The following is a 12,458-nucleotide window of genomic DNA, read 5'->3' as shown; positions in this document are numbered from 1 at the left end:
GTGGGGGTTAAAAATAACTCCCTAATCACTGAATATCCAGGGCAGGATTATGGATATCAATAATCTAGGGGAAGTCAATTTTAAAATTATTTTCTCAGCTAACACCCAGAATTGATTTTCTTGCATGACCTTTTATTAAAGTCAGAGTTGAGTAAGCTACTAAGGCAGCTGGCACATAGACTGGGATTTATGGGGGTATTTTGTTCTGGTTTCTGTGCTCCTGGAAATGAAACATGAGTCAATTTACTAGCTGAGACTTTGCATTTACACAACGGAGAGATTTTGCTGCAGGTAGCAATAAGACTTACCTTACAATCATGGCACTGGTTTCTCTCAGAATAACTACTTTGTCTTGCCCTCCACTGGGAAGAGCAAAGACAGATTATACCAAAAACTACCGTCAATACTGCAAGAGTTTGCCAGCCACACTGCTCAGCTGGCATCCGCAATCCAAACCATTTTGTGTTTATGAGCTTTGTAATCATCTCTTTTTACAAAACGTACGGCCATCTACTTTCCACAGGGAAAATGGTGCAAGTAGAGAAACTCCAAGTGATAATGGGTAAAAGGAAACCTGTCTCAAATGTAAGGCAGCGGTTAGCACCCCATAACCAGCTGGAGCATTTTCTTTCTTTCATTCATCTTTTAGATTATTAACCTTTGCTAAAGGTGATACTTTTTTACGGGTTTTATTACAGCAGCCCAGTACCTTCTGTTTGCTTGAACAGATAGTGTAAAAAATAGGCTATTATTAAGCTTATGTTGGCATAATCAATATGGTATGGTTCAACAGGAAGAAATTTTTGGCCAGGAAAGAACAGAGCAAAGATGATCAGTGTAGATGTTTCTTTCTCAAACTGAAGGACTGATTTACAGTGGGACATTCATCATAACATTTACAACTTTTCCACAAAACACACCACAATGTGGTTCACCTACCTAAACGCAAAGGAAAACCAAAGAACAACCTGCAAAAAATGTCAGTAAACAAAATAAAATGCAGAGCAGTCCTGCATTCTATGATAATAAATTGTATTTTTTCCATTTCATTAAAAAATAAATATCACCATAAATATAGAATCATAGAATAGTTTGGGTTGGAAAGGACCTTAAGATCATCTAGCTCCAACCCCCCTGCCATGGGCAGGGACACCTCACACTAAACCATGACACCCAAGGCCTCGTCCAACCTGGCCTTGAACACCGCCAAGGACGGAGCGTTCACAGCCTCCCTGGGCAACCCATTCCAGTGCCTCACCACCCTCACAGTAAAGAATTTCTTCCTTATATCCAATCCAAACTTCCTCTGTTTAAGTTTGAACCCGTTACCCCTTGTCCTGTCACTACAGTCCCTGATGAATAATCCCTCCCCAGCATCCCTATAGGCCCCCTTCAGATACTGGAAGGCTGCTATGAGGTCTCCACGCAGCCTTCTCTTCTCCAGGCTGAACAGCTCCAACTTTCTCAGCCTGTCTCCATATGGGAGGTGCTCCAGTTCCCTGATCATCCTCGTGGCTCTCCTCTGGACTTGTTCCAACAGTTCCATGTCCTTTTTATGTTGAGGACACCAGAACTGCACACAATACTGCAAGTGAGGTCTCATGAGAGCACAGTAGAGGGGCAGGATCACCCCCTTCGACCTGCTGGTCACGTTCCTTTTGATGCAGCCCAGGACACAATTGGCTTTCTGGGCTGCGAGTGCACACTGAAGCCGGCTCATGTTCATTTTCTCATCGACCAACACCCCCAAGTCCTTCTCTGCAGGGCTGCTCTGAATCTCTTCTCTGCCCAACCTGTAGCTGTGCCTGGGATTGCTCTGACCCAGGGGTAGGACCTTGCACTTGGCATGGTTAAACTTCATCAGGTTGGCATCAGCCCACCTCACAAGCGTGTCAAGGTCCCTCTGGATGGCATCCCTTCCCTCCGGCGTATCAACCGAACCACACAGCTTGGTGTCATCGGCAAACTTGCTGAGGGCTCACTCAATCCCACTGTCAAATATGCTCTTAGGGATGACAAAGATGATATATTAAAGAAAGAAAAACTTTTTTCTCTGATGCTATGTGGAGCAGATAGAAAGAAAGAGCAGAAGAATACTTTCCCTTGATGCCAGAACTTTTAGACACAAGGATTCTTTTCCAAACATTCATATCAGCCTTGCAAACATGATTATGCTTTGTAATGTTGTTTTGCAGACATATATCCCCGTTTATGAAGTAAATATGTCTCTTGATAGAAACAACCTCCCATAATCAAGGCCATAATGATACATACATAAACCATTAGTTCTCAGCATAAGCATCATTGAAACCAATATAATTCAAATTTCACTAATGGGAGCAGCAGGCTTGATAATCTGCTATTTTGGAATTTATGTATTTATTTCTTTGTGCACAGTGGATGCGATGTCTATAGAAGAAATTTCTCAACTTTTACACCCATTTTTTGATCACCCTGGAGAAGTGTCAAAGACTAAATGAAAAGTAAAACATGGGAAAAGGAAACTAAAGTCTGTTTGTAATATACATAGCTCATCTGTAAGAAATTCTTCAAGTTTTAGTCCAATACACATCAGCTTTACGCATGGGATCCACTAGATTGAGCCAATGGCTATCAACTGCCATGGTCTTTGGACCAGAATTTTGCTCCATGTTCAGCTGAAGGATGCACTATAACATGGGGATTTGTCCAGTAAAGACCACATTAGCTCCTTTCATAGAGAATCCATTTGGTCAGTAACACAATTACAGCAGTTTCAACAATTACTTCAGTGAACTGAACTGTTCTACAACTATTTTCATATATCTTTATCTTGCACAAGCCAGCAATACATATGTACTTCCAAGTAACTAAAAAGCCACAAAGGCAATTTATATAATTCTACTTTTTCCTATTGCCTAAGATGTCCTACTACATGCAGTCCATGTCTCCCTTTCTCTCTGCGTGCCAACAGAGCATATGCTTGATCTGCAGTAAGCTATGTTGCAATGCCATGCTGGATAAGCAGCTGTTTGGCAAGACAACCCAAGACTCCTTACACAGCTCATCTCAGCTCTGGGGATAACAAAAAAGAAAAATTTTGGAACTCAAACATCACTGAATAAGATCATCAGGAAGATGATCTGGTGAAAATGTTGATTTGGTGCTTGAATTTCGTCTTTATTTGATGTGTCATTTATGTAGCAAAATGCAATACATCATCTATTGTATTTTCTTTTTTAACAGTACTAGAATCAAGTTAATTTTAATCATAGCCAGTGAAATGCCGCAGTTAGCCAATTAACTTTCCATTTTCCAGTATCTGTTCTTGGAAAAATGTAATTGCCATTAACATAGCTTAATAAAGATCAGTAACAGTTTATATCAGTTCTGCTAGGTTTTTATCTGTGGTAAAACCCCCTCAGAGCTCATTTTTACTGCTGATAGACCTCCAACAGTCTCATTTACCAACCAGAAGCTGAACTCTATTTGTGTTGTAGTTTTTAGAAAGGCTGAGACCCTATTAGAAATGTTTGCAAATGAAAGCTTAGATTCTGAAATCAAATCCATCTAGTTGAATATTTCTACAGATTTAGTGTCCAAATATTCTTAGATAGACCTAGCTACTGGACTGTGCCCGTTTTAAAACCAATTATTATATTATATGAAAAGAAGTGATAAGGGTACACGTGAAGGTTATGTTAAATCAGACACTCTTTTAAATGAATGTGGATTAAAAAAAAAATAAATAAAAGCTTTTTCCAGCAGTGGTTTCTTGCTATTATGTATATCTGAGAATTACTAAATTTGGGTTTTTTTCTAAAAACCAGATATCTACAGTGCATCAAGAAATTCTTTACTGTTAGGGTAGTGAGGCACTGGAATGGATTGCCCAGGGAGGTTGTGAATGCTCCATCCTTGGTAGTGTTCAAGGCCAGGTTGGATGAGGCCTTGGGTGACATGGTTTAGTGTGGGGTGTTCCTGCCCATGGCAGGGGGGTTGGAACTAGATGATCTTAGGGTCCTTTCCAACCCTAACTATTCTATGATTCTATTATTAACAATTATTTTCATATGGTAACAGATAATTTTTTTTCTTTCACAGGTAAAAATTTTCAACAGATTTTCACAGACCAACCCAAAATGCAAAATAATACTGCTGTACAGAACAGCCTAGCTCCCATGCCCAACCACTGTCCTCACAAATGTAAGTACAGTCAAGTCTCAGTTACAGTATCATACTTATGGGCCTCCAACACTGGCATCTGAGGGTTTTGAGAGAGGTTTCATGTTCCTTTTTTCACAGCATCATAGAATGGCTGAGGTTGGAAAGCAGCTTTGGAGATTGTTTAGTCCAACCTTCATGTCCATAGAGAAGTCACCTACAGCAGGTTGCTCAGGGTCATATCCACCTATGCTTTAAATAACTCTAATGATGGGGACTACACAACTTCTCTGGAAAACCTGTTCCAGTGTTTGAGCTCCTTTAGAGCAAAAAATGTTTCTTCTTAGTTATTTGCCCATTGACTCCTTTCCCTTCATAGGATACTACTGAAAAGAGTCTGGCTCCCTCTTCTCAGGGCTGGACAGCCCCAGCTCTTTCAGTCACCCCTTTGAGGCTGGACACTTCAATCCCTTAGTCATCTCCAGCACCCTCTGATGGACTGCTGCTCCAGTATGTCCGTGTCTCTCCTGTACTGGAGGTCCCAGAATGGGACACAGCACTCCAGATGTGCCTTATCAGTACTGAGCAGAGGGGAAGGATCACCTGCCACAATCTGCTGGCAACGCTTTTCCTAACAGAGACTGTTGGCTGTCTTCGCTGCATGGCCACATTGCTGGCTTATGTTCAGCTCATTGTCTATCGGGACTCCCAGGTCCCTTTCTGACAAGCTCCTTTACAGCTGTTCGATCTTCAGCATATATTGGTGCAGGGACTTACTCCTCCCAAGGCACAGGACTATACATTTCCCTTTATAAGAGTCTTGTCCACCCATTTCTCCAGCCTGTGAAGACCACTCCTCCCAGTTTCATATCATTTGCAAATTTGCAAGAGGTGCACTCTGCCCCATCATCCAAGTTACTAATGAGGGCATTAAATAGTATTAGCCCCAGTATCAGCTCCTAGGCTATTTCAGTAGTGACTGGCCCACCTCCTAGTTGGGCTGCTGATCACAGTCCTTTCCTCCAATAAGTTTCGTAGAGCTGGGCTAGTAGAAGTAATGTACATCAATACAGATGAGAGCATGGTTCTACATTTGCTTTCCAGAGCAGAGGTGACTGGAATTCTCAGAGACAGAATTTTTTGCTCTTGGTTTCACTATCAATTGCATATATCTGTATGACTCTGGACGCTTTTCTTAGGGGGTAGGATGTAAAGAAATGGATGACAACACCTTAATGACTGCTTGGCAAAGAGAGATCAGACATGTGAGATGAAAGCCAGGATAAGTAAAGACTCTTCTGCAGACAACATGAAAAATGTGACAGATTTTTGTGTCCTTTTGCTAGCAAAAACTAAAGAGAAGATGATTAGAACCAGAAACAGTTATTTTCTGAATGTTACATAGCTGAAAAGATTGTTCATCTCTCCCTGCCTTAAGCACGGCAGACAGAGTAGCTTTTACATGAGGATGGGAATCATTCATTTCTCCCATTCTAACAGCAACTGGTTTGGGTAGCTTCTACAACACAGGAACAAAAATTAAGCAATCAAGAGAGCAGCAGCCTATTATTCCTCTGTACTTTCAGCTACCTCCTCATTCCCACAGCAGTGAACCAAAGTCCCAAAGAGCATAGAAAGCTTCACCTCGCTCCCACAGCCCCAGCAGAGTCAAGAATTAGTGGGTGTCCCAGGCTGGATCCAGCCAGCAACTGGGGTGTTCTTCACATACAAACACTAGCCCTACTCCCAGCAGTGTCCTGACCTCACATTCTTGTGCTCCACAAGGCACAAATCCCCCAGTGTACTTTGGACTAGGATTTCCAGTTTACTTTTTGTCATATTACATATCAGCCAGGTCCCAAAGCACTCATATTTCAGAGTTAAACTTAGGATTCATTGCCTCTTATGATATGAGTTCCAGAAGCAATTCTGCAGTTACAACAATATTACTAAAAATGAAACAGCAGAGATAGCTTTATGGGGAACATCAGATTGGGTAGGGGAAATACAGAATCCTGCATTGCTGCTGCACAGTAAGTAAGAGAGGAAGAAGAAAGCAGAGATATGTGGAATACTGAGGTGGTATTCTCTGTCTGCTCAGAGGAAGGAAAATAATCTCATTGCTTTCAAATCCCCAGTTCCAAGACTCCTATTTTTAAGCTTTCAACTAATGTTCTCTGTGTTTTCTAGTTAAAACATAGTTGTAAGCAAAATCCTAAAAAAAAAAAAAAAAATATTTCATAATCACTGGTGTTCTTGCAGTAAATCATACAAACAGCCAGGATTTTAGTTCTAGTCTCACGCAAAAAACCTGTGTTTTACAAATAAAATTCAATTATCACAGTTAATAATCATGGTTTAATTGCCTAACAAAGCACAGATAGCCAGGTGCCCATTACTGCTTGAACATCAGTTTAAGCCAATAAGAGAAAATAAAAAAATAAAAAAACCTAAAAAAAAAAAAAAAAAGAGAAACTTATCTGCAAAGCAGATTTACATTTCCTCTTTGTTAAAACAAATGACACATTTGATCCTGGAGTTTTGCAAATATGTGCTTCAGAGCCAGGATTTTCCTCATCTTCCATGCAGCCTTAAAAATACTACTGATCTGGACACAGGCAAAATGATTTGGACATCCAGGCAAATGGCTCCAGCAATGAAGTTTGAATACAAACATTTTTCTAACAGTTTCGTTACACAAGATGTGAGTTAAAAGCATGTAACAAAGCCAGTGGAAAACAAAAGCAACCAGGGAGTTAGAACAATAACATAAGCATAAATCAGAAAGAGAACTGAAACTGCTTAGAGAGTAACAGAAAGCAGAAACATCTCCCAAAAAAGGAAGGGCAATGAAAAAAAAAAGGAAGAGATACTTTAATCTCTAAGCAAAAACATTTAAAAATACAAGTTAGAAAGAGGATAACAGTAATTAAACAGTAGCCTAGGAAAGAATATTTGAGTGATTTTAAACCACAATTTATAAACTTCCACCCTCCAGACACTCCCAAGGCCTAAAAGGTCCCTCAATGGCTTCTTGAGTAGCCTCAGCACAGTCAGCATCTCTGTTATTCTGCATGCTGCTGCTCCATCCCCTGCTCACACTATCTACCACGTGACTCCCCCAAGGACACCTGGAAAACAGACGTACAACTATCACACACTACTCACACAATGCCAGAATCATTTTTCAAACAAACATGGGACTTTCAGAGAACTCTCTGCTGCTCTCATTTCTTCATGTAGCTTTCTAAGCCTGGTCTAAAGTCTGAAGCCATAATGAGGATATTACTTGTTGAAGAAAAGAAAAATTATTTCTGCAGGTCATTTAACAATATTTTGGGTTGATCAGTGGTTGGTTTTCTTGTTATTTGCCATAATTTGAAATTTCCTCTTTCCCAACTTAAAAGCAAAGGACTCCACAAAGCACCGTCCTCTCTGCAGAGGGTCTACCATGGCCTACCATGATCCACTGCTTGCAAAAGGAAGAGAGTCTAAGAACCATTCCTTCTGCTGAAGTACATACGCCTTAGGAAATGACTCCCTGACTCCCATATTATTACCTCTGAAGTTTGTAATAGTAGCTACTCAAGAGTAACTACTGTGTGGAAAAGATTCCCTGAATTAGTAGCTCTTATTGTATCACTAGGTCTTTGGTGGTTAACTCTGCCCTCTGCGAATAATTACTGGTGCTTTTGCTCTATACAGCTTCTGAATGTATGATAACAAGCCTTAAGGGTTGTGTCTCTCACACCTCAGTGCTGGTTCCAGGCTCCTGTGTTTCGATACGTAAATTAAAACTAGTCACTATATACGTTATTTCAAAGCCATGTAGAAAGCCTTGATATTTGGATCCTGTTTTTTACTTCTTTGAATGAGCATGGGTTTGTTATGGCTATCTTGGTCACGGGAGTGGAGTTAAACTACCCTAAATTTCCCCACTTAAACACATTGTTAAAGGTTTATCTAGTACAGAAAGTGTTCTGGAGATACTTTACACAGGTAAAAACTTTAATCCATGAACATATGCCTGTGCTCCAAAGAGGGAAACAAGTGAGCCTCTCCATATGTATTTGGTTTACGCACCAAAATTTCAATGAACTCAAAGCATTCTATCATGTGCCAGAAAACAAATTAACTCATTTATTGTATTTAACCCTGCCCAATTCACAAAAATTCAATACAAAATAAAGCAAAGTATTTATTGGGGGGAGGGGTGTTGTTGCTTTTTTGTTGTTTTGGTTTGGTGTTTTTTTTTTTTATGAAAAAGAGAACTAAGTGATTTCCTGAAATTTTGAACATGAATGAACTTTGAATATGACTCACAAATTACACTACATTGCCAAAGCTCTAGTAAACATCACCTGCTCAGGCCATCAGAACTTGAATTGTACTGAAATTAGCATGAAAAGAAAAAAAAAAACCTGCAAAACCTATCTTATTTTTTATGAAAATTTGTGAAAAAGCTAATAACCCTTCCTTTTTAAAACTACGTAATTTCTCACTTCTCCTGCATCCACTCCACCAGTATCCCAGTTATTCTTTTTGGTGTTGCTTGATGAGCAGTGAGAAGGCAGACTTCATAGGTTCAAAGATCCACTTCTGAAAGACATCAACTGCAGGCAGAATTTCAGGTATTAAGGATTTTTAAGGTAGTTTAACTAACTTGAAATTCTTTATATCCTCTTTTCTTGTCTTTTTATTCTATAGCCCTCAATAAACTCCATCCACTATTCTACTTATGAGATCAATTAGTGTACTGAATGTTTAGTTTGGTTTGGGGATTATTTTTTTAAGCTCAAAATTGACTTGTAAAGTCCAGCTTATTACAGGTGCATTGACTGCACCTGAGCAGTTACTCAGTCTGTTATTCCTAATAAAAATTAGTTCATTTATCAGTTTATCTTCTATTAAAATGGTCCAAATACAGGTTAACTTCAGATGTTTCTCTGGAATTACACAGGATTTTAATTGGGTTAACAGAGAATACTCTTCTTGAGCCCTCATTTCTATAGAAATTCCCTGAACCTGCACCAGGAAAATTTTTGTCAGAGACTATGAAATTGGAATAATCAAAAGAGCTGCCAGGAAAAATGCAAAATTAAGTCAAAATTAAGAGCCTCTCAGGTATTGATCATAACAGATGCACATGGAAGGAAATCACAGCTGGAATGAGAATGGAATCAAGGAAAAATTAATGTGAAAAAATTCAAGGAAGATTCAGTGGTGTTAACTCCAGTAAGGAACTCTTCATATAGTTAAACTGAAAACCTCAAACTGTTTGTATACAAAAAGCTTGAGAATAAAATGGAGAATCAAATGAAAAGAAGCTAATGCAATTCACAATAAATTCCAAGGCAGAGCAAAGCAGGTCTGCAATTAAGGTTTTGAACTCTCCTTTTAAAAAAAAAAAACGGAAATTAGTTAGTAAGTTGCCTGAATGAAGGAAGTTGAGGATTTTGATTTAGAGAAGATTCAGAACTATTTTAAATTTAAAGCACAAACAATGCTACACTGCCGAGTGTGAGATGGAGATTAAGGATGATCAAAACCTACGGTTTCTTGAAAGATTTCTGACACATATGAGGCATACAACAGCTGTGGTTCTTGTGTTTCAGGGCAGGTTTTAGCGTGCTTCAGGGTAATGGTCTAGTGTTGTGGCCTGTGAGTTGCAGAGCATGTGTGGATCAATCTTCATGATTGACTGTGCCTAAAGCAACCTAGACAGTGTCCCACGTTCTTCCATTTCATCTTCCCAAGATCCTACCCTGGGTAATAGAGCATCCTTACACACAGGTTTTGTTAAAATAACATATTTCCGTGGAACATTTCTGTTTCTGTCAGCCCGTGGTTTTCGATGAAAAAAATATCTTGTGTAAATCTGTTCAAACAGACAGAGTCTCCTTCAGACAAACTATGGATTCTCTGCTTATCAAAAGTAAACCTTTGAACTTATCAAGTCTTATTGATCACCAAACACAAAGTAAATCACTTAGATTTACTGGAACACTGGAATTGTTTTCTTCAGTTGAAGATTAGCTCTGCCAGGCTTTAGAGATTTTTTTAATCATATTTTGATCACGTTTTTCAGATGCAGGTTTGAGTACACACAATACAAGACAAACAAATAACGTAGAAAATTCATTTGTTAAAATGTCATGCTTTTCACTTTCTGCCCACTCTTTCTCTCTTTTTCTTTTTCCTCTAGTTCAGCTACCATCGCAGGGTGCTAAGAAGCTTAAGTCCCTGCCTTTAAATTCCCCAAGGACTGGTGCAGTTATTCTCCCACCAGCCCCAACCTCCAAATCCCATAAAAGGGGACATTCTGAGAATCATTTGCTCTATTCCATCTTGCCTGGTGTGTCAGGAGAGCCTCTGAAACCAAGCTGTGTCCTACCCGCTATCCCAAGCCAGAAGAGATCTAACCCTGCAGAAGACCTTAAGAAATCTCTCACCAAACCAGATGCTGAAAATTAACTCATTACACTAGCCTCCATCAGTTGAAATATATCTAAGAGCTTGCTACAAGATAACCATATAGTAAAATCTCATTAATTTGCACTAATGATGCTCTTGTGAACTGGAGTGTAAACGAACAAAACCGAAGAAAGGGTAGCACATCACAAAAGCTGCACTGTGTATTTATATAGGCATTTTCATTGTAGTTTTCATTTATGAAAATTACTAAATCGGTATTTAATGTGCTGTAAATCTATTTTGTGAATGGAATCCTCATAACATGCAGTCTTGTTGCAGCAATGTGCTGTTAAGCCTTTCATAGGAAACAGGATCAAAGAGTAAGATTTTCTGCATGACTTAGAAGCAGGAAATAGGGAAACAAACTGTCAGGGGTTCTCTGTAGTCTGTAAATGCAAAGGTGCTGATTCTGAGGCTCTGTGCCACCAAAAACATCTTTTTAAAATTATAAGATCAAAATAAAATGCAGTCTTAGAAAATAAGGGGTTTGGGCTCTTTGTTTTTCACATATTTTCTACATTGTAAGCTTGTGGGTTTTGAGAATTCAACAAGCTAAATAAGTACAATGAAAGGCTAACCCCTTTGGGACAGACAGGGCTGTAGCACACCCTTCATTGCACTGACAGATTTATGTCTCTTTCATTTGATTCCTCATATTCCTCAGTGACAAAAATGTAATTATGCATTGTTATTTTCATAAAACAAGGATTTCACAGTCCTGAGTTATTCCGCATTACTGCATGCCTTTGATCACCGAACTGAAGAAAGAAATCTATATCTAGACTTCTGTTCATTCAAGAGCCTTGGCAAGTGATATCAGCCTTTGACAAAACATTTCACAAGACTGTCCTTTCCTAGAGGCAGACAAAGATGCCAACCTCTACTTGCTTCAGAATTCTTACCTAAATCTTGCTACTATTACTCTGGAGACTTTCCCACTTCTTATTACAGAGGGGCTGTGGGCATTATTTTGGGTGGGGGAAAAGGGAGGATCGCCCCCTTTCATAACACATTCTGTATTCCCATTTCTAGTAAACCTCTAATACATTAGGTCTCCATCAGCAGCTCTTTTAATCAAGGTATAATATTTCTGTTTATCTCTAGATAACTTTTTATTAGCTGTACATTTATTTTGCTGTGTCACAGGAAAAGACAAACCTGACATGGAAGAGAAGATAATCATGTCCCAGTAGCTGAAGTTTCAAGTTTCCTTGTGGTAATGACTCTAAATAGAAGGATGGCTAGTGGCTGTTACAGACAGTCCCAGAAAGAAAAAAGCAGAGCACAACAACAGCTGCTCTGATGCAATACAGGGAAGAGGGAACTTTTGCACACAAATTAAAGGATATTTTATTTTTAAACATCTAATCCAAATGTAAGGGTATAAAGCCCAAATTCAACAAGTGATGTAATCCTCTAGCTTCTTGCTGAAATCTGTGAGAGTAAAAAGCTCACATGCTTGGGCCTGACAGGCAACCTAGTCTTTAAGGCTGGACAGAAAAATATTGCACAAAAGGAGCATTCTCTGCTAAAGAAAAATCAGTTCTGTCATGCTGTGTTTGTACCTGACCAGTCCTGCTCAGTCTAGTCTCACTGAAAAGTCCAGAATCCCTCCTACCGTGTAGCAGACTGGTATTTGTTCTACAGGCCCTCGAGCTCTCCAGAGCCCCTGAGCTTTTCTGGAACTTCACTTGCAACCCCCAGATTCTCTAATCTGACTCCAGCCCTTTTATACCTCTCTCTCCCCGTGGCCACACAAAAGGCAAGTTGTTCGTAAGTCCGTTCCTAGAAACACTTAAACTTCAGTGCAAACCTTAAACCACTATCAAACAGCATAGAGC

The 12,458-nt window shown here is 39.5% G+C and overlaps 1 protein-coding gene across 1 annotated transcript in view; it reads left to right on the top strand.

Annotated features, from left to right (window-relative positions):
• ANKRD55 (ankyrin repeat domain 55) overlaps positions 1-10,617 on the top strand; it is a gene marked incomplete at both ends in the record, with an annotated part of 46,439 nt that extends 35,822 nt beyond the window's left edge. The window contains 2 exons of the mRNA XM_080638451.1: positions 4,084-4,185; positions 10,349-10,617. Coding sequence (XP_080494577.1) covers positions 4,084-4,185; positions 10,349-10,617 — 371 coding nt within the window. The remainder of the gene's footprint in view (positions 1-4,083; positions 4,186-10,348) is intronic.
• Positions 10,618-12,458: the final 1,841 nt, after the last annotated feature.

The sequence above is a fragment of the Psittacula echo genome (assembly GCF_963264785.1).
Source record: "Psittacula echo genome assembly, chromosome: Z".
Classification (NCBI taxonomy): domain Eukaryota; kingdom Metazoa; phylum Chordata; class Aves; order Psittaciformes; family Psittacidae; genus Psittacula; species Psittacula echo.
Note: the sequence above shows the minus strand (reverse complement) of the source record. Positions and strands in the feature narration are given on the sequence as shown.